Genomic DNA, 26,421 nt, shown 5'->3' with positions numbered 1-26,421 from the left:
GAAATTCACAGCCAAAATTATTTCAAAAACACAATCAGTAACTCTTTAAATTACAGAGCAATTCAAACAGTTTTTTTTTAATTTTCTCTCTCTCTCTCTCTCTCTCTCTCTCTCTCTCTCTCTCTCTCTCTCTCTCTCTCTTCTGTGTGTGTGTATGACGGGCTCTGTGGAGTGAAGCAGCCTCAGAGGCGTCTGACACCCTCCAGTACAGACAGGTGCACCGCTGTAGTGATGCTACACCTCTCCAACTATTTACTAAAGTAGACTGACCTTTGGAAGGAGCCTGAACTATAACATACCTTTTCACAAAACCGTTCGTTTTCCAAGGAGTGAACAGTACAGGGGCGCACTGTGCTTTTACGCATGGAAGTTGGAATCAGCCTAAATAAATTTACGCATGGCTGTGTCTCGTCTCTTCGGAAGATGCGTCCGGGCTTAGCTTCTCAGGGCGTCAAGAGCGGGGTAAAAAGTGAGCAACGATGCGGGGCACTGAGCTGCTCCTCGGTTACTTTCTGGTGAAAGTTATGGTGTGCAACGCGGAGGGCGAGCCGGGTCAGACCGTCGACGACTTCATGCTGGTGACCGGGTTTAACGACTCAAAGGAAGGGGATAGCGGAGTCACGGAGAGCCCGCACATGGAGGACAAGTGCCGCGGCTACTACGACGTGATGGGCCAGTGGGATCCGCCGTTCGTGTGCAGGACGGGCAGCTACCTGTACTGCTGCGGCACCTGTGGCTTCAGGTTCTGCTGCGCGTTTAAAAACTCCCGGCTGGACCAGACCACCTGTAAAAACTACGACACCCCGCCGTGGGTGATGACAGGAAGACCACCAAAAGTGGACGTGTCGCTGGACACCGCGAAGGATAAAACCAACATCATTGTGTATGTCATATGCGGGGTCGTGGCCATAATGGCACTGATAGGAATTTTCACCAAGCTGGGTTTGGAAAAGATGCAACGTCCGCACCGAGAAAATATGTCAAGGTAGGTCATCATTTGACCAATGATCGTGTGTGCAAAACCCTACCATTTTGATCAAAAACAAGTCACAAAGTAACACGTTGTTTTATATATACAATTAACACTATGAAAAAGAAGTTTAACTGCACTGTCTGCCCAACAGTAAGTCACAAGCACATTTTTGTCAGTGTTACAGACAAAAGTGTGCTTTTTATGTTTATTGCATTGTCCTTGGCCTGTGACTTTAATTTAAAATTGTCAGACTATTGTCAGTGATGTTGTGACATGTGTTACATGTGTGCCTGCTCAAGTTAAAACTCTTTTTTTGTTTGCAATTAATATGTCTATTTATCTTCAGCATGTTACAATTGAAACCAAGCACAAGGGCCGCTGTTGAACGTTTTGGTAAACATATTTTTCTGTAATGTATCACTAACATATACAATATGTATAGTTAAAAAAGGCACCATGTGCTGACTTTTGGTTTTAGAATATATGTAAACATTTTAAGAATTGCACAAAATTGCATATGGCAGACATGTTTGTGAGCATCTAACACTTGCAGATAGTTAGTACACAAAGACACTCACTCTTTCCTTAAACACATCACACATGTACGCAGAGAGGCTTATTACTCTCTCCTCAAGAGACTGATTTTGGGCTTAACAATGTCTGCACTGAGGAGGCACTGCGTTGTCATGGTTGTTCTGTGAAAGAGTCTGTAGCAGTCCAGCTAGTTCTCCTCCTTCAAAACAGATGCATGTTGTGTTCACAGACTGTTGGGTTGTGTTGTGTTGACATTGCACCATAATGAGTTAATTTGTACACTGTCATTTAGATAGGTGGATTCCGAAGCAGCATAGAGTTTTTAATATAGATGATGTTACTTGAATCCGAGCTGACACCTGTGACAAAAGTTAATTACACAGTAACTGGATGGTGCTGAACTTATGCCAAAAATGATTTTGAAGTTAACAGGCCTTAGGACATACTGAGAATAGCTATCATAATCAACTTAAGTCCTGAAATGTATTACTGTATGCAGTCTAAAATATATATATATATAGTTCAATTACTGCTTTTTTTTAATCTGCAGATAGTTTTCCATATATTTTACAAATGTATGCCTCAGGTAACATATTTTAACTATTTATCTCAGTGAGTCAGCACTTAAAGTTTGAGAAAGTAATTTCAGAAAAACATGACTTGCCGCAGCTGTTCTCTGTGGATTGAAAGAAAAACTTAAAACAAGTTCAAAGTCTTGTTTTTGCTGACCTGCAGAAGTTAAAGTTCTCACCTTTTTGCAGTGCACTAGAAGTGTCTCAGGGTTTGGATCAGTTCACTCCATTGACATATATAAAATGGACCAACAGATCCCGTTGCTCTGGACGGAGACCAGTGAAGGATATTAGAATCACTTTTCTGGTGATGGCTGAGCGTTACGGCGCAGCCTCCAACTGAGAGAGACGACGTAAATGTGCCGTGACTAAAATGCTAGTTGACATTAGTAATTAAACTTAAACAGCTAATATGAGTCGAAACTGCCTGCGAGCTTCTCCTGTACTGTATGGTAATTTCTCTACTGTGCGACAGTAAGCCGCGTGGTTATGACACAATCGTTACCCTATTTTTACAAAAACGCCTGCTACGGAGCCATAACGTGAGGTACAAGGTAATGGAGCCTTTTATACATTGTCGTGTTTCTTTAGAAATAAACAATGGACAAATAGAATCTTTAAACGCATCAAATGTAAAGTTATTCGCTGTCAAAGTGGCGCCAAAATGAATGGCAGTCAATGGAATGCTAACAGGGGGGTGATGGCTTGTTAGTATCAAAATGGCGCCATAGGAGCTAGGCGTTCCGAGGAGAAGCTTACCCCCTTGGTTCACTCTGACAACACTGTTTGGTGAGTGTAGCTAAAGGTGTGACATAGCACACTTTTGGTCACCCACAACCACACCCAACAGCGATGCTGGCAGTTTTTAAAAATGCATTACAATGTGCGATGAAAGCCCAGTATTCATGTTGAATGATGTTTTGACCTATCATTAGGCCCTGCAGTGGGTATCAGGCTGTGCCATCATAAATCTACTGAGCCCTCTGACAAGCGACACCCTAACCTGACGTACAGTAAGCTGCCTTTAAAGGACAATTCTGGCGCAAAACAAACCTAGGGGTTAATAACTAGGTTATAGTTTTTTTAACAGAAACTTTGCGTTAATAACTTGAGATGCGGAGCATGACAGATATGGTGATTTATGAGGCCGAAAGGGTCTAAAGAAAGACTATTTAGTAGCATGAAATGTAGGATCCAGTTTTTTGGAGTTTGACCCATACTAAAGACTTAAGGTCAAGGATATCTCAGACTTTGCTGCTTAAATGTTAAACTATTTAAATCATGGACTGCCTTACAAAGCATGTGACTTTGACATAAGAGATCGCAGTTCAATCATCATTTTTCTTTTCTTTTTTTTCACATTTGGAGATTTCAGTATGAATTACATTTTTCGGCAGTTGGATGATAAGCAGTTATTTTCTGGAATTGCTCAGAAACCCACTTATTGTAAATATACCTAGGAAAGCCATACATCCTCTGAATGACCTAGGTCTCTAGTTTGCGGTTGTATAAATTCATGAGGCTGGGTTAATCCTAGAGTTCACAACAGGTCATTTTAAATGATTCACAACAATGAAATGGCTACTATGAGGACTAACATGAATACACAAGAGTCTTAGCTTTCCAGTCAAACCCAATTTATGCAACTCCAGGGATATGTGAAAATAACACTATTATACTGCATGACAAAACTGCATGTTTTTTGCCCAAAACTGGATGCTATAAAGTGGGCATGTCTTTAAAGGAGAGACTTGTGGGTACCCACAGAACCAATCTTTATTCAGATATCTTGGGGTGAGAGGTCAAGAGACCCCTTTGAAAAAGGCCTTGCCAGTTTTTCCCTTGCAAAAATGTAGCCTTAATTTGGAGCGCTATTTGACCCCTTTCCCAACAAGCTAGCATGTCATGGTTGGTATCAATGAATTCCTTAGATTGTCTAGCTTCATGATACTAATATCTTCATTTTAGAGCCGGCTACAGCGTCGTAAAGACAGTAATGTCAGCTGAAATCGCAGACGGTCCCGTGGTCCTTTAAGGGTTAACACAGGTCTGACACTCCAGGCCAATTGACTGGCTAGGTCATCAGGAGTAGTGTTGACGAACTGACCGAAGAGCCGGTTAATTAACCCGACTCGTGTCACTGAACCGGGAGAATCGAGTGCCATACGTCAATGAACCGACTCACTCCTGTTTTTTTCTTTTACCTCATTAGTGCCGTTGTTTGTAGCTAGTATTCTTCTGCTACTGTGTGTGTAGTAATCTAGCTCATTAGCGCCTCCACTGGAGTGGTGGTAGAATCAATCAGGAAATGAGCTACCTAGACCGCACACCAGGCTACTGAACGAGACAGTAAGGACCGTAACCGAGGGTACTGCATGAGTCTATATTCAAACGGGTGTCTAGGTTCTCGGCAAGTTTGAGTTATCAACCGATCCCAGAAGCCTTTATTTCTCGTGCATCTTAGATGATTGTGTACATACAAATTCATAGGCTACATTATCGATGGATATCACATACAAATACACGTCATGTTATCTAGGTAGTTATGTTAAGTTAAATGTTTGTTACATGGTAGGTAGGCTGTCACCAGGAGACCGCGCACCAGGCTACTGAATGAGACCGTAACCGTGCCTAATGCATGAGTCTATGTAATCAAACGGGTGTCAAGGTTGTCGGCAAGTTTGAGTTATCAACCGATAGTAGAAGCCTTTATGTCTCGTGCATTTTAGAATTGTGTTCATGGAAATTCATAAGCTACATAACCAAGGGGAAAGTATTATATCACATACAAATACACGTAATGTTATCTTGGTAGTTATGTTAAGTTAAATGTTAGAAGTGATTGTTGCTACATGGTAGATAGACTGTCACGAGGAGACCACGCACCAGGCTAGTGTCGGTCAGTATGAGTGTGTAAATAGTATGTCGAGACCGAATGTAACCACAACCACTCGAGTCTTCCGCGGTGTCTTGGTACCTGGTGGGCGAGGAAACGCACAATCACCCCCCCTGCCGAGGACACGCAAACCGGTGACCGAATCTATTAACTCGGTAGGCCAACCAACGACTCGGTTGAACCGACTCGCGTAAAAGAGTCGGTTGTCCCATCACTAATCAGGAGTACCGGAGGATTTCCCGGTCCGGGCCTGCCGCAGTTTGTGTTCCTGTCTCCTGGTTTTTGTTTACCATGAAGATAAACTTTCTCCAACCTTAACCAAGTACATAACCTGTGTAGACTCTGAGGTGGCAGATACAATATGCTCCTATCATTTGTTTTTTGAACTGTCACATGGGTTATTTCATGGGACACAGACAAACGCTTTACTTTGTCATTTAGGAGGACTTGTTGCACTGCTGGCCCGCACTGAATCTGTACTTGTTTTTTACTGAAAAATGTCCTCTCTGAGATTGTTCTTCATCTTTCCAGAGCTCTTGCACATGTTATCCGCCATCCTGCCTCAGAAAATACGGACGACATTGGACTTGGCCAGCATTATGAGAACATACAAACCAGAGTCACAGTTAACAGTCTCCGTAAGTACTGACATCAGCAGCACACAACACTTAGCAATACACCTACACATTCACATGACAGATCTTTTTTTTTTTCAAACACTGGGTAGCATATATGTATTTACTAAAGCTACTGCCACCTGCTTTCACTAATGGGTATCCCATCACCCCAACCAATCTAAGAGATATTGATAAAATGTGAGCCCTGTTTATTTGATTGCCTATCCTAAATTAGCTGAAGTGGTAGAAGGAAAAAAGGCCCCTCCCTCCACAATCCTGCTGGTTAAGCAATTAGTCATGCCCTCAGCAATCACTTAACATATACACTAATTACCACCAACACCCTAGAGCTCTGCTTCTTAGCCAATACTTATTGTATGCAATGGCCTCACACATTATATTCCACGCTCATTCTGTAGGTCATCAACACCAACACCTACACACACCCACACAGATGTGCACCGACAGAAAAGATTTCTTATTGATGTTAACCTGCCTTGACAGCTCCAGTCAATAAAGATCACCCCCCCCCCCCCGCTCTGCAAGCTGTATAATTATGGGAAATGGCATCTCATATTATAAAAAAAAGTTTTAAAATACGTGCTCTAGCTGAATAACTTAAAAAAGAAAGTTATTTGGCTAAACTGAGAATAAACTACTGATTAGGTACAATGCAGTATAGTGAAAGAATTACACCTTACATTCTGTACAGTTGAAGTTAGAGGCCAAGGAATCAACAAAATACTTTAAAATAACAAAAGCCAGGTTATGATTTAGTCTTAAGTTACAGTATAAAAATAATTAGAACATGAATAAATTACATTAAGTGATGTACTGATATCCTGTATTCTAGATGCTTCTCAAAACATCACATTTGAGGCAGATGCAAATCAATATCAGTGATTATTCACATGATATGGAAAGCCAGAAGTTTGCATGTTCTCATTACAACGTAGGAGTTTAGCAGGTGATTTCACTGAGTAGTTTGGAAGGTTTGCTAATTAGTGAAAACACCTGATGTAATCTGTGGTGGGAATGAAAACCCGCCTGTTCTTGGCATACATGGCAGATGAATGCCTATTTCAAATTACCTCATCATACACAGCCAGGCTTTAGTGGCGCAAATATTTAAGCATTTTGAATTAACAGACTGTCTATAATTAGTTAAAATTAAATGTTATAATTTAAATAAATGCATACTTTTATTACAAATCAAGAAAATGAAATCCACAATGTCTAAATGCAAAATAAATCTCAGATTTTGCAAAATTACAAGCATAAATGATCTTAAAGGTCCCATGGCATGAAAATGTCACTTTATGAGTTTTTTTTAACATTAATATGCATTCCCCCAGCCTGCTTATGGTCCCCCAGTGGTTAGAAATGGCGAGCCCTGGGTATCCTGCTCTGCCTTTGAGAAAATGAAAGCTCAGATGGGCCGATCTGGAATCTCCTCCTTATGAGGTCATAAGGAGGAAGGTTACCTCCCCTTTCTCTGCTTTGCCCGCCCATGAGAGAGACATCATGGCTTTCAAACGAGCAAAGTGGCAGTTGGTCAAGGCCACACCCTCCACCTTCCCTCCCCCCCTCCTCAATAGCTACAGACACAGAAATGGCACATACTAAGGAAAGCTCATTGTGGGACTGGTTCTAGTGGCTGTAATTCTGCACCAAGGCTGAATTTCGGGAAAGAGACTTCAGATACAGCATTAGGGGACCACTGAGGCCTATATAAAAGCATCCAAAAATCAGCATGTCATGGGACCTTTAAACCCTAAATTGCCAGGCAGTCAAGACAGACATTGACAGTTTTCTACATGTGCTGTTTAACTTAAACCTAAATGTGATCTTTTAGCATGACTGCCACAAGGCTGTGCTTTATGTCACCTTACAACTTTGTATTCACATTTTACCATCCTATCACATTTACTAGAAATATTACTTTAGTGAGAAATGCAATTTAACTTCAAACATAACTAACCTCAGACATTCTATTTTAAGAGCTAGCTATAATTTTTGTTTTAACTGAGCTTATTTTTTTACTCCCTAAAATGAGGTGAGGTAAGGTGTCAGCACCGACATGATAATTAATCATTCTAAAATCAGAGCGCTTTCAGTCCTACCTTGCCTCCTCACAGAATAATTGTCATTTCATTAAAAACCTGCCAACACGTTAGGACTGATCTTCTGAAAGAGATACTGTATGCTATCTTCGGTATACTATGTACAGTATTATAATTTTAATCAACTATTGTAGTATAACAAACTTGGGTTAATTTACTTTCTAAATGCACATTAGGGAATTGTTCTTTACTGTTATTCTGCCTGTATATGATGATGTTCACTACTTGAAACGTGCCAATTAGAAAAAATAGTCGGTTCACAACACAGGGGAAGTGTTTGTCCTCAGCTTTTTGATGCGGTGAGCAAACAAACTGTAGCTGAACGCACTAAGGAACTTGTGTCCTGATTTAAAATCCCATTTTTCCTGCCTGTACCTGGAGTAAATGAAAGAAAATGATCAATGATGTGCGATAACACAACATCATTGTACTGTAAAGCAAGTGCAGTCGCACTGATTTAAAGGTTGTCACTTTTGTAAAAAAGTGAAAATTGTTTTGAAAAGATGTGCAGTTGTCTTACCCCACCTGCCTCCTTCTTTGAGTCAGAAAATAACGTTCTACCAGCTGATCATTATATATTTAGTTTTACTTTAAGTCTGTCATCTGTAGTATTTTTCCAGATTATTACAGAATGCTTCTTGTACATATGAGTGTTTCTAATTATACTGTATACACACTAACTTTGCAGTGCTATTTGCTATTTAATTCATATATTACTACACTGAAGAAAAGAATGATGTAGCTCTCAATTGTTTGGTGACCTTGGACGTGGAGAGCCAGGGCACAGTGTGCTGGCTGCTGTATCTTACAGGGATGTATGGGAGGGATTCTGTGTAATAGAGTTGGCAACAGCACAGGGATGATTGTTGTTTTCTTGACAGCAATCCTTACAAGGTTACAAGGGGTGAGGTGATATTTCTTGCCACATGGATCCGTCCTGTACTTGTCCTCCCCAGATGTGCTTTCTAGTGGCAGGTGTGACTATGCCCTTGCTATATTAGTCACTGTATATTACAGATAGCGGTACAAAGCAGTGATTGAAATACTCCAAAGGGAGCCCCTGTTCCTCATCTATTGCCTGTCAAAGATAACAAAAATCTGTTAGACTGGGCTATGAGCTCTCATTCTCCTCAAGACACCAGTGTTACAGTTTTTGTGAGCTGGGCTTCTTTGGCTACCAGTACTATCATGTTCATGTACTGCTGGCCATGTGCGCACATGGGGTAATTGTGAAGTGTGGCCTCTTTTTATTCCAGGCAGTCAACCAGAGAGAACAAAGTCTCTGTGACAGTCCATTTCCTCACTGCCAGATAGAAATGTATTTCAGTAGCATTACCTCTGACAGCAGCTGAGAAATTGCTACCAAATGTAGAGTCTACCTATGGTTCTATTTTCCACCTGCTATATACTGTACTGTATAATGAAGCCTCAAATCTTTAAGGAGATAATTACAAACTGACAATAAAGAGAGCTTGAAAAAATGTTTGGATGGCGACATGGGTTGTTTCACTCCTAGTCTCGCATTGCCAGACCTATCTCCTCGATTGATCCTCTTGATTTTGAATCGAATCTTGAGCCTAAAAATCGATTTTCTGAATCGTGCACCCCTACAAAATAGCCTCGGGAAGGAACTTGTTTTGGTGGAACATATGGGAGGCGAGCTCTGGAATAAAATGGCTGTCGAGTGTGTGATGAGAATTTTACTCAAAAAAAAGATAAATATAATTTGATTGTCGGTTCTAGCTAGGAGGACGTGTCCCAAATCGACCAGAGTTAAGAATGCCAACACAAAGAAAGCGGAAGGTAAGGGACATCCGACCGAAAATGAGGGGCATCCGGCGGAACCGGAACTATGCCGTAAATGAGACGTTGTCAATATAGATTATTTCACTACTAATATGGGTTAATTTAGAATTAAAATTCTCGTCTTTCTCTACATTTGTCTACATGGGCGGCAGTGGGAACCAGAGGGTTCAATTCCCTGCACTGACCATGTGCAGCATTGGTGTGATAAATGTAGAGGTGCACATTTCCTTCTTATTGTCTTATTAGCTGTATCAGATTGTATCAGACTGGCGTCAATACAGCCAAACTCTTTTAGATAATTAAAATACTTTGACTAATACTTTTAATGCCCTTTGAGTACAAAATCTGACACTGGTCAGGAAATGTGTCTGTGGTCGTTACAATTAAAGAAGAAGAATGAGATGCTGTATGAACTTGTTAATTTTATGTGAACAAACTATTACCGTATTTTCAAACAGCATGAATTACTCTTTCAAAGTAATGATCAACTTAATAATGAACTCTGTACTCTAATTGCTTTATAATAATGGCATCACCCCAAAAATAAAGTATTTTATGTGCACATTTTGAAATATGTTTTATACATCTTGATTTTTTTCACATAAAAGCTTGTCCACAAATTACATAAATCAATTATTCTTAATTAATAATTACATTAATTTATATGGCTGAAAATATGTTTTATCAAACAATGTACATATGTTTAAGTGTAACTTAGATCAACTGATAACTATGAATAATGCACACATACAATTTGAATATAGTGTTTGAGTTTCAGGAGTCTGACAGAAATGGATAGATATTGACTCGGAGATAAAAGAATATTTTCATCACTAACTTGAAAGTAGGCTGCCTGTAAATAAGAGCGCCCTTCTCCATGTACCATTTATTTTGGGGCATCCAGCTCCCAAAATACTCTCTTAAATCTTTTATGAGTTCCAGGGTGGTGTCTGTGTCTGGAGTGTTAACTCGCTTATTTCCCGCAACAACCATGGAGTCTTTAACCTTACAAGTCTCCAGAAGTGGCCTACTTTCTCCAGCAGCTGACATAAAAGCTGTGACTTTGACAACAGTACAAGCACAATGACACTCAGTCGACACACTAAAGAGGGAAATAAACAAGTATATATCAGCACTTCAGTTTAGATTGAGTTTGGCATCCTGAAAATAGCAAAGTTGCACCAGATGTTCACAAAAGCAATGTCCTTATTTATTAACTGCAGTGAAATCTTAGACTAGCCTATACATAGAGTAAAATTGAGACCCGGAGACATTCAAACTAAACTAAAAATAAATGTTTTTGACAATATTGGGTACCAAGTAGTTTGGCTAAAGCATTCAGTGTACATTAATAATATTTTAAATGATTTACTTTCGGTGGCATGGCTTCTACATTTAATGGGATACCCTGACCTTGACTGTAGTATCAGATAAGTGCAATGGGGGGAGACCTCTGGCTCACACAGTAGAGTGTGCGCCCCATGTAGGCCGAGTCCTTGGCAGCGGCCGGGTTTGATTCCGACCCGTGGCCCTTTGCTGCATGTCATCCCCCTTCTCTCACCCCTTTCCTGTCTTCAAGCTATCCTGTCGATTAAAGGCCATAAAAGCCCCAAAAAATAATATAAACAAAAAAAGAAGAAAAAAGACAAGTGCAATGGTGACCACATAATGCTAATGGCTAATCACCCTATTCATACATTGTTTTCCATGGTTTAATGAGCTCATCTGAAAGAACACTACATTTGATCTATATGTTTTATTGTTTGGTTTTTAACAAACATACTGTATGTACTCCAGATTTCCTTAAAAGCAGCGTTAACCATGTGTTATCCTGGTTCAATAAATTACAAGTGAAGTACATTCTATGTATTCTATGAAAGCACATCTAATTTGACTTTTAGCTTGAACAAGATCACATTGAATGAGAGCCTGTGTGCATGGCCCACTTACGATGTATTGTATGAAACTGAAACAGGTCAACAAGCCCAGAAAGGAAACTGACAAGGTAACACAGATAGATTCGATGCAGATGTTTCCTGTTACATTTTTTGAGAATTTGGTTACTTTTGTTAGTAAAGCATTTTTAAAAGATTCAATGAGGGTTTATGAAGACAAATCCATCACTGAGTTTAATATCTTATCTGTACACGACATGAAAGTGCTGTGCTGTCTTTCTCAACTTCAGTTTATAATAAGGCCTTATAAAACTGGATAATACAGGAGCTTGTTATAAATACAGCCTTATCATAAGAAGAACACAGTAGCACCTTAAATTACCTCAAAATCTGATTTTACTCATAACATTACCTCCTTGAGGTGTGGTGGAGTGAAAGAATTGTCGAAGCTGTCCTCTGCATCATTTCATGAGACAGCATTGATAATTTGAGACTTTCCAAATTAATTAGCACAGTAATAAAGTTTCTTGCTGACCAGTTGGGAATAAGAGCCTAATTAACCTATTTTCTGTATTAATGATGTTTTTACCAGACACATTCTAGACCAAGAACCAGTAGACTCAAAATTTAAAGTCTGTAAACTTGAACCATTAACAACGGCTGCAATGAGTTGATGGACATCTTTTATGTTCATATTCAAGTTATTGGTGCTGGACATACAGTAGTTTATAACTCCTCTGAGTCAGGTTAAATTAAAAAGAAACAACAACAGAATGAGTGTTGATTCACAACCGGATTACATTTAAAATAACCATCATTGTGATTTTGTAAGAGGTCAAGCTTAAAAGGAGTAAGTAATTAAAGGACAAATCCGGTGCAAAATGAACCTAGGGGTTAATAACACGTGTACCGAGTCGACCGTTCTCTGGGATATGTTTTCATGCTAATCGAATGTGACCAGTCTTATTGCAAACCGCTAATTAGCTTATAACGCTAGTTGTCGGTAGCCCAGACTCGTACATTTCATTTGTACAGAGAGTCTGGCCTCTCTCCATTGACAAGTGTTAACTTCCTTGAAGGCGGGTACTCTGTTGAAGTTTAAAATTATTGGATTTGCCCAGAGCCACTCTGGATCTGCCATAACCAATCGCTAACGTTTGGTCGTGACGTATGTCATGCGCATGTGCAACAAGAGGGGAGACCAACAACAACTATCGGCTTATATTTAGCATTAGCATCGCTAGCATTAGCCTTAGCCAACTCCTTCACCACTAACAGAGCGAGCTGGAAAATCTAACTTTTCCCGAACCCCGTGGGGAGGAGGGCCACAACATCATGGACACCAACAAAACTCAGCAAAGACTGTTCTTGCTCGGGCTTTAACTTCTGGATATTCGGCAGCGTTGCTGCCACAACGGCCCGAATGGCTTCGCTCGCATCTTTCTAGTGCACGTCCTCAACGTCATCGTTCTCAGCCACTCCCACTGTTCCCTGATTGGACCTACAAATATTTGACCGGAGAAAACCCAAGAATATACCGCAAACCCAGACGGAGTACTGAAGGGAAATGAAAATTGAGCGGAAGTAAGTAGGAGGGCGGAGCCAGGCTAAGTCGTCGGGGCAAGGGTAAAGTAAAAAGAAATCGCTACAGTCACGACCAGTCGAACGATGAACGCCATGCAACCAGTAACATAGCTCAAGCACGCCGTTCGCCTGGTCGTAACTGTTTTCCCAAGATGGCGCCCGCCTGCATACATGAACGGTACTGTTTTTCTAAACTATCTTTTTAATAAACTGTCCGTACACTTATACAATTCTCAATGCTTCGGTTTACATGTAGGGACCCTCATTATGCTACAGTTGAAGTGTGGTGCTATTTTGAGCCTTGTTAGTGGTATAGAAATAGCGATTTCTTTTTACTTTACCCTTGCCCCGACGACTAGCGTTATAAGCTAATTAGCGGTTTGCGATAAAACTGGTCACATTCGATTAGCATGAAAACATATCCCAGAAAACGGTTGACTTGGTAAACGTGTTATTAACCCCTAGGTTCATTTTGCGCCGGATTTGTCCTTTAATGATCAAAGTTATCCGCATCAACTATTGGTCTATGAACATGTATCTCTCAGATATATATATAAACACACATGCAGCAGTCTTCCTGTGAATCGGTAGTTCCAATAATCTCCTCAAGAAAAGACACTGAACATCTGTTTGCTCTGTCGTGCCACAAGGCAGGGGGCCAGTCTCTTTGCTGTGCACCCCTTAATTTACCAGATGTCTACTGTAGGATTAGTACAGTTTCACAAAGAGCAGTCATGACAGTCCAGCTGGGTCCCCAGAAAAGCCTACTTTGGGAAAGTGACACTACTATTCTACAATTCTATCTTCACATCCATCCATCAAGCTGATTTATATCCTGGGATCACGTAACAGTCCCTTAAAAAAAATACAATTATTAATTTAAACTTGTTTTTTTCTATCATTAATTTAAACAAACAAATAATTTATCACATCTTGTATTAGCTAATGCAAATGGTCACATACAAATTTGAACATATTACCTCAGTGATTAAAGGGAATTTGTCGCTGCAAACAACAGAAACACAGAATTTTTGCATTAACAACTTGTGTTTTCCCTCCTTTAGATAGCAACCACATAAACAACGTGGCTCAAGCATCAACTTTGATAACACAGCTTTACCCGGCTGTGGGACACATTACCAGCCCCTATGAACAACAGACGCCTGTCAAGGATCTCAACAAGTATGCCACGCTCAAGGCTGTGGGTAAGGTTTGATCTGATTAAGTAGCACATTACATCCTCTATAAATAAAACATACTAATCAGGGTTACCCTGCATTATGTAAAGAGAAGTGTCAAGGTTTAATTGAGTGAACCATGATCAACATCATCTTTAATCTGAGTAATCATTAGATTTATACGTTTATGAGGAGAAAATGTATCTGAAATGTTTTATGTTTTATGAAATCCCAGTAAAATTAAAAGTAAAATTTTGAGTAAAACATTGTCTCAACAGACAAAAAACATGCTATTAAAATGTTCTGCTAGCTGCAGTTATAAGTGCATCTCTCTCTTTATAGTTTTAAAATGATATAAGACAATGTTGCTTTGGCCGTTTTTCAGTCTTTTATTTATCTACTTCAGATGCAGCAAGAATCCTATTTATACAACACATGGTGTACGATATGTACTTATGTACAAAATTATATTTTTCTTTAAATAGAAACCCAGTTGGTTTGAATCTCCATCAAATCTCTGGCTGACAGAAATCGTTGTCAGTTAATCCATGGTCCCTCATTGCCAACAGAGAGGGGAACTGAAAGTTTATTTATAGAAGCAAGTTTGTTGTCCTTCTCATGTGCTAATTTTGGAAAGTCTGCAGCAAGTGCCTGGAGAAATGCCTGGGCATTTGAAACAAGAAATAACAGAAAATACCAAAATAGAATCACTCATCAAGAAGATGCTAAATGATTTTTCAAAAGCCTGTTTGTAAAGTACGTCAATGAAAATACATTCCTGCAAATCATAAAATGAAATGGAAAGTATATTGTAAAATAAGTACCCCTTTTATGTGCATTATGGAAATAGTATGCGTTTTGTGAGCTTAAAATACTGATAACAGTCAACAGGTGATGTTGACAGTCTATGTTACGGTGGAGTGGAGCACATATGTTCAAGCACACCTCCAAAATGTAGAGGTCCCTTTTGTAATATAAAATCCACATTTATTATCAGTTTACTTTTTAACTCACTTAAAGTGAAAAGTGAAGTAATTCTGTTACAAAAATAATCATCACAGTGCCATTTCAAAGAACAAACAGTCTTACATTTAACTGACCTTGATTTTGGCCAACCGTCATCTCTGCCTGTGTGCATAACTTTTGAAAGTTTGCAGAGAAAAAGCAAATGAAATAAATGTGCAGAATCAAAGTGTGGAGTGAAGGTATTTGTGGATCTGTATTTGATGCTATTTAGCACAGTGAAACGGGAGTCTTTTTATAGATTAATCAATTAGCTGTGGCCATGGAAGGGATGACAGCTATCAGCATGTGTGTAGTATGTCCAATCACATAAAACAGCTCACTCTCTTTGTGATTCACACAACCGTCAAACAAATAAAAATAGAGCAAATCTTAGCTAATGAGACTGGGGACAGGAGACAATCAGGAGCAATCAAAACATAAATGAGTTGGGGAGTGGTGATTAGATGCAACTATACTGTACACGGTGAGCCATGTGAGCCTCTGTGGTCCTAATATATGTGTTCATCTACCAGCACTGATTAGGGTTTTGCTGAAGTAGCTACTGTAAAGGATATGCTGCTCATCACTACATCTCTTTCCTGTACCATGAAGTGAGACCCAGAGCGCAGCCACAGCTTGCTGCTGATGAACAGACCACATTAATGGTCATCTGGTAAAAAATGTCTAAAATGTTAGAAAATACTAATACTGGAGCATGGTGTGCTCTGGCTCAATTAGTGCTCAAGTGAATACTGTTTTCATACATTGAAGCACCTGATTGGAGACATAAAATCCCACTGCAGTTTTTAGCAAATTACAGCAGCTGATTATGGCAAGACAAATACCAAAAGACAAGATATAGTGTGCAGTGATCTACTGGCATACCACCTCAGCCTTACTGAGTTCCCAGTGTTTTTAAATAATTCTGTAAACTGGAATATCAACAAATATTCAGTGAAGTTGGAGTATAATTATTAACTGACCTCTCACACAATATATTTGCATTTTTTATATTAAATGTAATTTTACGTAATAGCTGACAGGAAGGCATAATGAAGAAATATATTTAAGCATGTTCTGGTTGTGTGAAGCTACAATTTAGTGAACACTATTAGCAGTCTACACTACATTACTGTGCACCAAGGGCATCATTTCCACTGGGGATGGGGATAATGTGATGTAATGACATGTTAATGAGTGATGTGGCCAGTGCTTAGCAGACTTTCTATGCCCTGGGTTTCACCTATCATGCTGCCCCAACTTGTTGGTAGAGGTTGAATGAATACCTGCAGACACTCACAGGGCCGATAAAGTACCTCCTCTTCCTCTGCTTTTGCTGCTGTTTTTCAGATTAAAAAGTTGTCTATAGCCTATAGTAGTATTAGTAATTAGTAATAGTGTGAACACTTTTCCAGCCAAATAGCAATAGCCACTTTCGTGATTGTGCACAAGACAGGGGAAAGGCCAGGAATGTAAAAAGAGAAAAGCAGTGGGAGCAAGAAGGACGGCAAAAAAGGAGCACTGACGGGAGGGGTGTATTTGTTTGGGTGTTGAGTTCATATATCAACAATCTTTCTCCAGTGTAGCTGTAACTAAAAATACAGGTTAAATACAGGTTTATACGTATGTTTTCTCTCACACACACACACACACACACACACACACACACACACACACACACACACACAGAGAGAGAGAGGACACAATGCAATGGCCAATGAAGGGAAACATGACAAAGAACTATCATGTTGTTTATCTATCTATTGTTTATATTTGTTAGCAGAGAAAGCTAATGACAGCTTCTACAGCCACCGGCGGCAAGTAATTGAGATGACATCCAAGGGCAGCCTTCCCATGGAAGCTGTGGATATGGAGCCAGAGCCGAGTAATCCTTACAGCCCACCTAGACAGCTGTCTGCAAAGCAGAATGGACACAAGTACAAAAACCCCAAGAGCCACAGCTCCCAGCTGCTGTCCTACAGCTCCAACACTGCTGCCAGCCCGGGGCGGCTAAGATCCTGGGAGAGCAAGGACATGCTGGGACTCCGACAGAGCTATGGCCAAAAGAAACTCTGCATCATAGAGAAGGAGCTGCACACCACTCGCTACATGCCCCCACAACCATATTTTGTCACCAACAGCAAGACAGAAGTGACAGTATGAGGGACTGTGTAAGCACCAGGCTTAAAAGCAGTCTGCATTTAGGAAAGGCAGTAGCTGCTGACTGTGGGTGGTGTTGTAAGAAATCAGCATGGACTATAGTATGTGCAGTTGTGCATGTGATGGGCAGCATTTAAGTCGCCACGTAAAGGTGAAATGTACTGTAACAGGACTCAGTATCAATCACTGTTTCTCAGGAGGGCACAGTGATGAATATGCCGTCATCGATATTTATAATAATCCAACCGCTAAAACAAAAGTTACATAACTCATATATAACAGTGGTGAGACATGTGACACTTACAGTACTGTTGTCAGTATTTACTGAGATATCAATGGACCTTGACATTTAAGTATAGTATATAATTTCTATTAAAAGGAACATTTTCCACCTTGTCTAATTAGTGTTGATGGTAAATGTAGTCAATTCCTGTGCGTGCTATATTGACCGAGAAAGCTGAGTTCTCCTGCTCATGGGGCCGTGTCGGCAGTGGCTACATGTACCAGAATGCATTGTGCACATGCTACTGACGCACAGGCAAAATATAGTGTAGCCAAGTTGTGCCTTTAATTTGGCAGGTAATAGAAAAAAACAGAGGCGCCGTAGTCCAAACCAGCATAAACCAAGCCCAAAAAATAATCTTTAAAAAAAATGTTGTTCATCCTGTACATCTCATCTCAGTTTTTTCCTGCATCCACCGTGTGTGTTGTGTGTGTGTGCACGCATCAGTCACAGGGGGAACTGAGCAGCAGAGAGCCGTCAGGATTGAAACAGCAGCAGCTTACACCGACTTTAGAGTGAAAAATCGTTACAGCGTACATTGATGTTAAAATGTGTACAAGTTGGCAGGACGGTCTGAAATGTTTTGCACGGTCTTTCGCTGTACGTTTTGTTTGTAAATGTGAGATGTTCGAGTCACACACGTCTCGTCTTCATATCAGAAAGAAGGAAATTAATTTGGCGACGTACGTGTTACGTCAACCCGTTCTCACTCCTGCTTGGTCAGTGGCTCTCAGCGTCACATACTGACGCAAAGGCCGGCATGTGGGACTGCTGGGATTGGTTGAAGTCACGGGAAACTCTGGTTATTGGTCAAATTTGCGGTAAAGCTGCGGTGATTGGTAAAAATTTCGAGTCGCACCGAATTCACGGTGATTGGTTGAATTTGCGTGAATTGTTGCAATCGCGAATTCCTGGAGGGACTGACTAATGGTCATCTGCCCTCTCGACCCTGCTGGTCTTCGTTGTCTTTTCCAGTTTATCTTCGGAATCCTGAAGAAATCTCTAGCACACCTCTGTTCAACTGAGGAGTAAAACTTGCATGCATAGTAACACACACACACACACACACACACACACACACACACACAGGCTCTCTCGGGGTTGGCGTCTGAGACAGCATCCAACAAAAACTGCCCACGCGGACATTAATTGCAGCAAAGTGATTCCGTTTCTGTTGGCTGTTCGGTTGGCAGCAGCTCAGGTTCTAGAGGGTCCCCGCATCTCTACCTCTCTCCGCTGAATTTCTTCGGCCGTACACTGTGGCTCAAATAAATACGGCTGAATATGAGAGATAGCAAAAACACTGTAAAATGTATCCTCGTTCATAACATCCTTTGCAATCATATTTTCGAATGCCATTTTCACGGTTGGAAATGTAGCAAAACGTTTGCAATACAAGCAAAGAGAAAAGAGTTCTGTTTTTAAGCAACATCTAGAGTACGTCCCCTGGCTACCTGGAGGCGAAATCCAAGCTGAAATAGCCTGTAGTTCTTCCTTGCCTCCAACTACGTCACTGTCACGTCATGGGATTCAGGAAGAACAGATTTTGCAGCTGCGAACTGCAGCATTGTTGGTCAATATAGCACGCACTGAGGAATTTATTGTTTCAACAGCCTACATTTATCATCAACACTGATCATCCACATAAAAAGTGGCGCATTTCTATTTTAAATCGACGTTGTCTAAATGAGAAACCCGTCCTTATTCATCTAATCAAGGTTGAGTGGCCTGTGATTAATTGGCTATTGATGAAATGCTTTTCTGGACAATTTATATACAGTATACTGTTAATATTTAAAAGGGGGGCACTGCTATGTAAGTGTTCAATCAAGTGCAGTACTCAGGAATGATACAGTACATTTAAGATAAATTACCTGAATAGTTTTAACCAGCCCAAATTCTAGCTATTTTGTTTGTATATTTATTTATTTATTTATTTAAAATGGAAGATCTAGTTGTTCTCAATATATCACAAAAGGTTTTCAGGAAGAACACAGTTACAATTAAATGAGGATAACTGATGTTTTGAGATCTCAAAGCACATTTTGTTAAAGTTGATTATCAGCTACAAATTAATTATTATTATTATTATTATTATTATTAATAATCTAATTCCAAAATATTACTTACATTTGTATTGTCATTCAAAATAAGTCCAACTAAAAAACATGAGCGACATCAGTTGGTCACACACAATTGGCCATGGCCATGACTATCACTGACTTAAGAACTGTATTCAGAGAAAAAGACTATGAGACATACATGTTGTCCAAATGTAAGTTATTCAGGTTTGTTTCCAAAATGCTCTGCGCTGCATTCATTTTGAAGAGCTTTATAAGCTAAGTATATCATTCAGTATTTGTGAAATATAGAAGAATCTAAAGTCTGTGAAAGTGTTACTGTTGACCAAAATTACTTAAAATCCATTAAAAAGTCCATTTAAATTTTGTGAACGTAATGCCACTTTACAAAGATGTCTCATTTTGAAGGAAACCTTCCAAATGCATTCAAACCAAGTCACTGCCAGACATCCTACTGATACATACATTTCCATGATTAATAGGAAAAGTAGCAGCAGAGTGTTGAACCAGTGTTGTATTGGTGTAATAGTGCCTCTCATCAGTACCAGCATGTGTATGGTTATCATAGAATATACTGTAGATGAAGTCCCAGTATAAGGACTGTGATTGATCTTAGTTATCCATTATGCCAACAAATAAAGTTTCAGTGCGAAGATATTTAAACTCTCAGCTTTACTAAAAATGTATATGATTTAATTCCAAAGCTCACATTTATTGAAAGTATTTGGACTGGACAGTCTGAAACTAGTGATACAGCAGTTGATGTGTCCAGTTAATACACTACAGAAAGAATGTAAACATTGTTTTTTATTTGCCTGTTACTACTCAAATAAATGGGTCAACTAAATACATGTAAACAGCTTTTTGTTGGAATGACCCTAGCAACTTACTACATGACAATATTTATCTGCTGTTGTGGTATTTTAGTTAACTATTAAACAGATATGTTTTAATATTGGTCACCACTTCTGATCTCAGCTAAAGCACCTTACCAAGAACTCATTGAAAAAGGACATTCATGCCACACTTGGCAAATGTTTTTAATAAATAAGGTTCTCTAGTGCAATTAATCATTTGTTTCACTGATTTCCCAGCCAGCAATATACTGTAAAAAGATGCTCACACCTGCCTGAAAGTCTTACTCATGTGGTTGATTATTTCAAGCAGCCGAGGACAAGGCTGCACTCATAGCTGATACATAAGTGGGAAGTGGGGTGTATTTATGTATTCTCAAGTCCAAATCGTAGCTATTAATATCCCAACACTTCCAAACAACTTTATGCACGGTTTTCCAAAATATGTAGATCTAGTGCACCAAACTGTTCTATCACTTAATCAACTGTTTCACCATTATAAGAAATCTGTTATTCACACTATTCAAACTTGACTATTAATTCAGCTGAGATTTGTATTCATGCAAACAATGTTGTATAGTCGACTACCATTGAATGTTTATGCCCTGTTAAATATATTCACAACTTCTGTGATTGACAGTTCACATCCTCCATGCAGTTATTGGAAAATTACTGAGCATTTAAATGTTTTCCATACATTGTTTGTGCAGTAAAATATAATCCCTGTGTCGCCAGTGTCCTGCAAAAACCTCTCTAAAATGCCACATTTGTTGGAGTAAATGACATTATAGTTGAACCAGTGATTCCGTTTTATTGTGGTATTTTTACATAATTTCAGTGCAGTCTGGAAAAGTACAAGGTTCATGAAACATTTTCTAAATGTGGAAAACCTCTATGACTGCCTTTTATGATGATATAAGGTTTCTGCAAGTTAGTGAACGCCAACGGTGTCAACTTATTTTCATGTATTAGATATACCATCCAAGTGTAGCATACCTTGTACAAAGAAACTAGTCAATGGCAATGAGCAACTGTAGCACAATGTTAGTGGACTCCATTTACCTGTCCAGCTGACAGGTAAACAATGTCAGTAAAGCTACTATGGCTTTTAGCATTTTGTAATCTGTTTGTTCAACTGATTTACCTCTTTTTTTTTTTTTTTTAACTAAAAGGAAAACAAACATTAGGCTGATAGTAGGGTTCAGTGTGCCGGCAGCAAAAAAAGAAGAAAGAAGATGCATGTAATCACAAAAACAGAGAAACAAATTTCAGTTACAAATTTGTAACTGGCTCTATTGGCTGCCCCCTCAGCACCACACAGATGGTACCATGAAAACATGGAAGAGCACTTGAGTGCGGCCAAAGGACCTCTTCTGTATAATATACTACAGTTTATGGGACATTCTGTTTTAGTGTGCTCCAGCTGTAAAAAGTGAAGTGTCATTATACTGTCTACATTAAAAGTATTTTTAACAACTCTGTGTCTTCTCCAGACTTTCTTAAGCCTTGACTATTTGTCGTAGTCACCTGGTTAATTCGTGTAAAATCGTCTCTCGGTGATAATTTGAACATGAAACTAGACAATGTAGTTTTATTCTTCACAGCAAGATGCAGCTTAACACATGTACATGTACTGTAGTTACATGTTGGTGTTAAGATGCATATTTAGAGAAGTAATCTTGACCCCTGAAAATCATACACCAGCCAGGGCTTAATTTGAGCCGGAACACGCCGGAACATGTTCCGGCACCTCCGACTTGGATCCGGAACCTTTTTTATTGGATTCGGCACCTCCTGTGTCACTATGAAAAATGAATGGCCTAAATGAAAAAAATAAAATACTGTTTGTGTAACGTTCAATGTTGTTATCTGTCTTGTTAGTCTTTATTCCCCATTGAAGTTCCACAAAAATCTTGTGTTTGCATTTTTGATGCGTTTTGAGGTGAATTTTCAGGGTAAGACAGAGGGTGGAGAGGGACGGAGGGAGGGAGTTTGCTTAACTTTTTCAAATACGCTGGCCAGTCGGATCCCAAACAAGCAAAAATCGTTTCTGCCGATCAAGAATGTGGAGACCACAGTGGGGTTTTTTGGTTAATTTAATATGGATAATTGCTGCTTGTGAAAACGATTGTTGCAGTGTATTTTTTTTTTTACATTTCGCACCCATGCAGTGCATGTTCTGAAATAAAAATCAACATTGCCCTGATGTACACACAGCGTTGTTTAGGTTTTTTAGTCAGAGAAGCTACGTAGGCAGTGTAATTTTTTATTTGTTCTGTTACCGCCAACCCCCGTTTTGAGTCGCCGGATCCACCCTCTCTTTGTGCTCCGGGACCTCCCACTTTACAAATTAAGCACTGACACCAGCTACATGTTGTACAGGTTGTTCAAGTGCAGTAACACAATAACATTAGCAGGCTACAACCTCACCTTCAATTGGAAATTTGGAATTCAAATACATGTTTTTGGAGAAATATGGAAACATTGAACACTTGAACCATAGGAAAGGACATTTTTCATTTGGAAAGTAGCACCGCTCTTGCATTGTTGCACACATTTACGCACATTTAATGACAAATTCAATTCTTCTGTTGTAGTTACACAGCCAATAACCAGTAATGAATCACCGGAAAAAGTAAAGCACCTGGGGGCAGGCAGCTCAGTTGTTTAGAACAATACACCATTGACTGAGGGCATATTTTAATCACTTTGCTTTTCACTCTACTTTTGCACTTGTTGGAGAATTCAATCCAATGGTGGACCTGTTACTATAGATTACTCCTGTTTACAGCTGTGCTTTCTCTCAGAACTTCACTTTTAACAAGCCTCTGGGAGCACAGTCATTTTCTTGAAAACGCCAGGAGACATTCTTGTTAATTAGCAAATGATGTTTCCTACCACCAGGGTGGTTCCCTCTGGAAATTAAATCAGCACAATAACCTAATTCAGTCAGACAAAGGGGCACAGATATAGTCCTTGTGTGTGAAAAATCGTAATCCTGAAGCAATGACATAAAAAAGTGGTGTGATTTTTCAACATGAAATAAGGCAGAATTGTACTGTTATTTAGTCCTAATTCAAACCAGAGTTTGGGATGATTAAGGGGACAGAGCTCATGTAAAAATAAAAAAATAAACTTCAGCATGAGACATAATGAGAATGAGGCATTCAAAACCGATATCCCCAAAAGACTGTTGAATAATCAATGATGTTAATGATTGTAGAAAGAGGAGTTCTAATTAACACACTTAATCTGAAATATATTTACAGTACGGTCATTTTAATTCCTACTAAATGTGCATGTGTGAATCAGAATAAAAAAAAATTTGAAACAATGTTCAGAGAAATCTTTCAGCTTTTTGTGCAAACTTTGTAAAGTCAGTGGCTGACTGGCCTGTGACTGACTTGTTGATGTGCATTGTCATGTCAAAATTAGAAAATTAAAGGTGCAGTAGGCAAGACTTATAAAACTAACTTTCTGTCATATTTGCTTAAACTGACTCTATGTTCGAGTAGAACTACATGAAGCAGGTAATTAAAAAAAATAAATCTGGCTCCTCTGGCACCACCTACAGCCTGTAGTGGGATTTGCAAAAATCCACCGCTCCCTGTTCAGATGCACCAATCAGGGCCAGGGGGGGTGTCTAACTGCGTGTCAATCACTGGGGGGGAAGGGCTTAGGAGACTGTTTTAGGCTTTAGCGGAAAGGGGGGAGGGACTGAGAAGATGTCCATGTTCAAATTGTTTGGCTAAGTCCTGGATCTTCGCAATCCTACCTACAGCACCTTTAATGTTAGAGTTGAATTATCAAGTTGTCAACTCCTGTGTGCTATAAGGTGCTTTAAGACCCATTAAGCAGTGGATTCTGGCATCCTAAACATTGTCCTTTCTCAGCAATGATCACATCAACACTCATCTACACTAAAAACTAGGGCTGCACAATATATCGTTTTTTTTTTAATCACCATTGTAAAATTTGAACTCAGGGATTTTTTTAGTTAGTTAAAAAAAGAGTATCAGTAGAAAACTTTAAACTTTATTTTAAAATTAAACTTTTTGTTTAACTTTTTGGTGCCTTTTGTGGTCAGTTCAGTTTTCAATTTGTTCAAAAAAAGAATGTTGTAAATCATTAGCAGTATACTAAAAGCAGCAGAAAGGCAGAACTGAGTACACTTTAATATATCTGTTTTAAGTATCACAAGTAATTATCACGATATCACATATTGCTTATTTCCTCATATAATGCATCCCTATCGCTCGCGCGCGCGCGCACACACACACACACACACACACACACACACACACACACACACACACACACACACACACGCAAGAATGCAACCTTCACCTGCAACATCATATCCAGTACTTTCCAAGCTTACCATCAATCTCACCAACAAAAGGCTAATAGAACAGCTGGTTCTGCTGGTTTGAAACAGACCCACTTAGGGGCTCAGGGTGGATTCATCAGCAAACAAAAGACTTAACTGTATGAACATAATTAGACCATGAAATGTGGATTGTGATTACTTCAGTTGATTTAGGTTCTGACTCGAGAATTCACAAGCAGTTATACATTTCTTTCATCCATGCACTCAACATAGAAAGACTATGTCAAGTTTTTTCCATGACTGCAATAAAAATAGGATCCCAGTGAAAAGTTTAGAATGACATGCTGTCTAGATTTCTTAGTCGCGGCCATGAGAAACTCGACTGTGACAGGCTGCTGTTCCTGCTACAAAGGCATTCCTCATAAACTGCTGCTTATAAAAAAACAAGTACTAACTTCCACACTAAATTTGAGTATCGTCCGAGATAATGAGGGACATTTCAGCATTTTACTGGTAAAGTCCTGTTGTGTAGGGTGTGCTGGAAGCAACAGCTCTGAGTGCAGTCATGATGTTCTTCAGTTAGATGTACCTGGTGTGTCTGGAAATTATAAGATATGTTACATTTTAATTCAGTATTTATCTGTGAGCTAAGATTCCAAAGAGGGGTAGAGGTCTAATGTTTGTGTTTGAAAGACTGATGCTTTTCATGCACTCCACCACTTTTAACTAGCAACAAAATGAACACATACTTGAATCTACAAACACTGTTATGCTGGTGTATCCTTTCTAATGAAAAGAAAAAGAATGAAATACTACAAAGATAAATTCTACAGGGAACTATGTTCATTTTGAAAGGAAAGAAGACATCAATGGTCCTAATTTCCACTGTACTGCAGTAAAACTAGATTGTTAATAAGGGAGCAATTGACTTCACATTAATAGACACCAGCAGGGCCAGAATAGGCTGCCAATACTCAAAATTAATCCATTCTCCAAATCAGTGCAGAGTAACATAGCCCAGATCACTGTAATGCTACAAAAGCAAGCGAAGCAGCTTGGAGCAAAATGTAAGAATTTCTGAAACGAGGCACACAGAGATTAGGAAAGTGCAGCTCCTCAGAGAAAGGCCTCCACAGCAGACAAAGACTCTAAGAAGTCTTCCCTCCTGCTCTAAGCAGGAAGAAAAGTTATGTTATTTTAGGATAGGGGCTGTCTTCCTGAGTTTAAGTCTCTGATTACCTTCACAGTATTATTGCTGCAAAACTCTCACTTGTATATAGTTTGTAACAACTTGGGCTGAAATATTTACCATAATTTATTTATTATTATTATTATTATTATTTATTTACCGTAATTTACCATATTAATACAACTTGCATTATTCTTATTGTCCCCCTTAAATCTTTGGTCATTGTATTCCTTAAAATGTAAGTTATGGTTTAACCTACATTTCACTATTTCGTGCTCCATTTGTGAGATCACACTGCCTCTCTAAAAGAGCTCACAAATAAATATTAGGAGTTCCACAGG

At 39.3% G+C, this 26,421-nt stretch overlaps 1 protein-coding gene across 1 annotated transcript; it reads left to right on the top strand.

Moving 5' to 3' along the window:
* The first annotated feature begins 435 nt into the window (after positions 1 to 435).
* On the top strand, positions 436 to 17,346 carry shisa9b (shisa family member 9b). The gene is made up of 4 exons (XM_078270217.1): positions 436 to 985; positions 5,507 to 5,613; positions 14,065 to 14,205; positions 16,964 to 17,346. The coding sequence occupies exons 1-4, from the start codon at positions 480 to 482 to the stop codon at positions 17,344 to 17,346; spliced, it is 1,137 nt and encodes a 378-aa protein (XP_078126343.1). The 5' UTR covers positions 436 to 479.
* Positions 17,347 to 26,421: the final 9,075 nt, after the last annotated feature.

Source organism: Sander vitreus, chromosome 15 (genome assembly GCF_031162955.1).
Source record: "Sander vitreus isolate 19-12246 chromosome 15, sanVit1, whole genome shotgun sequence".
Taxonomy (NCBI): Eukaryota; Metazoa; Chordata; class Actinopteri; order Perciformes; family Percidae; genus Sander; species Sander vitreus.
The sequence above is the reverse complement of the archived record's forward strand: the minus strand, read 5'-3'. Positions and strand labels throughout refer to the sequence as shown.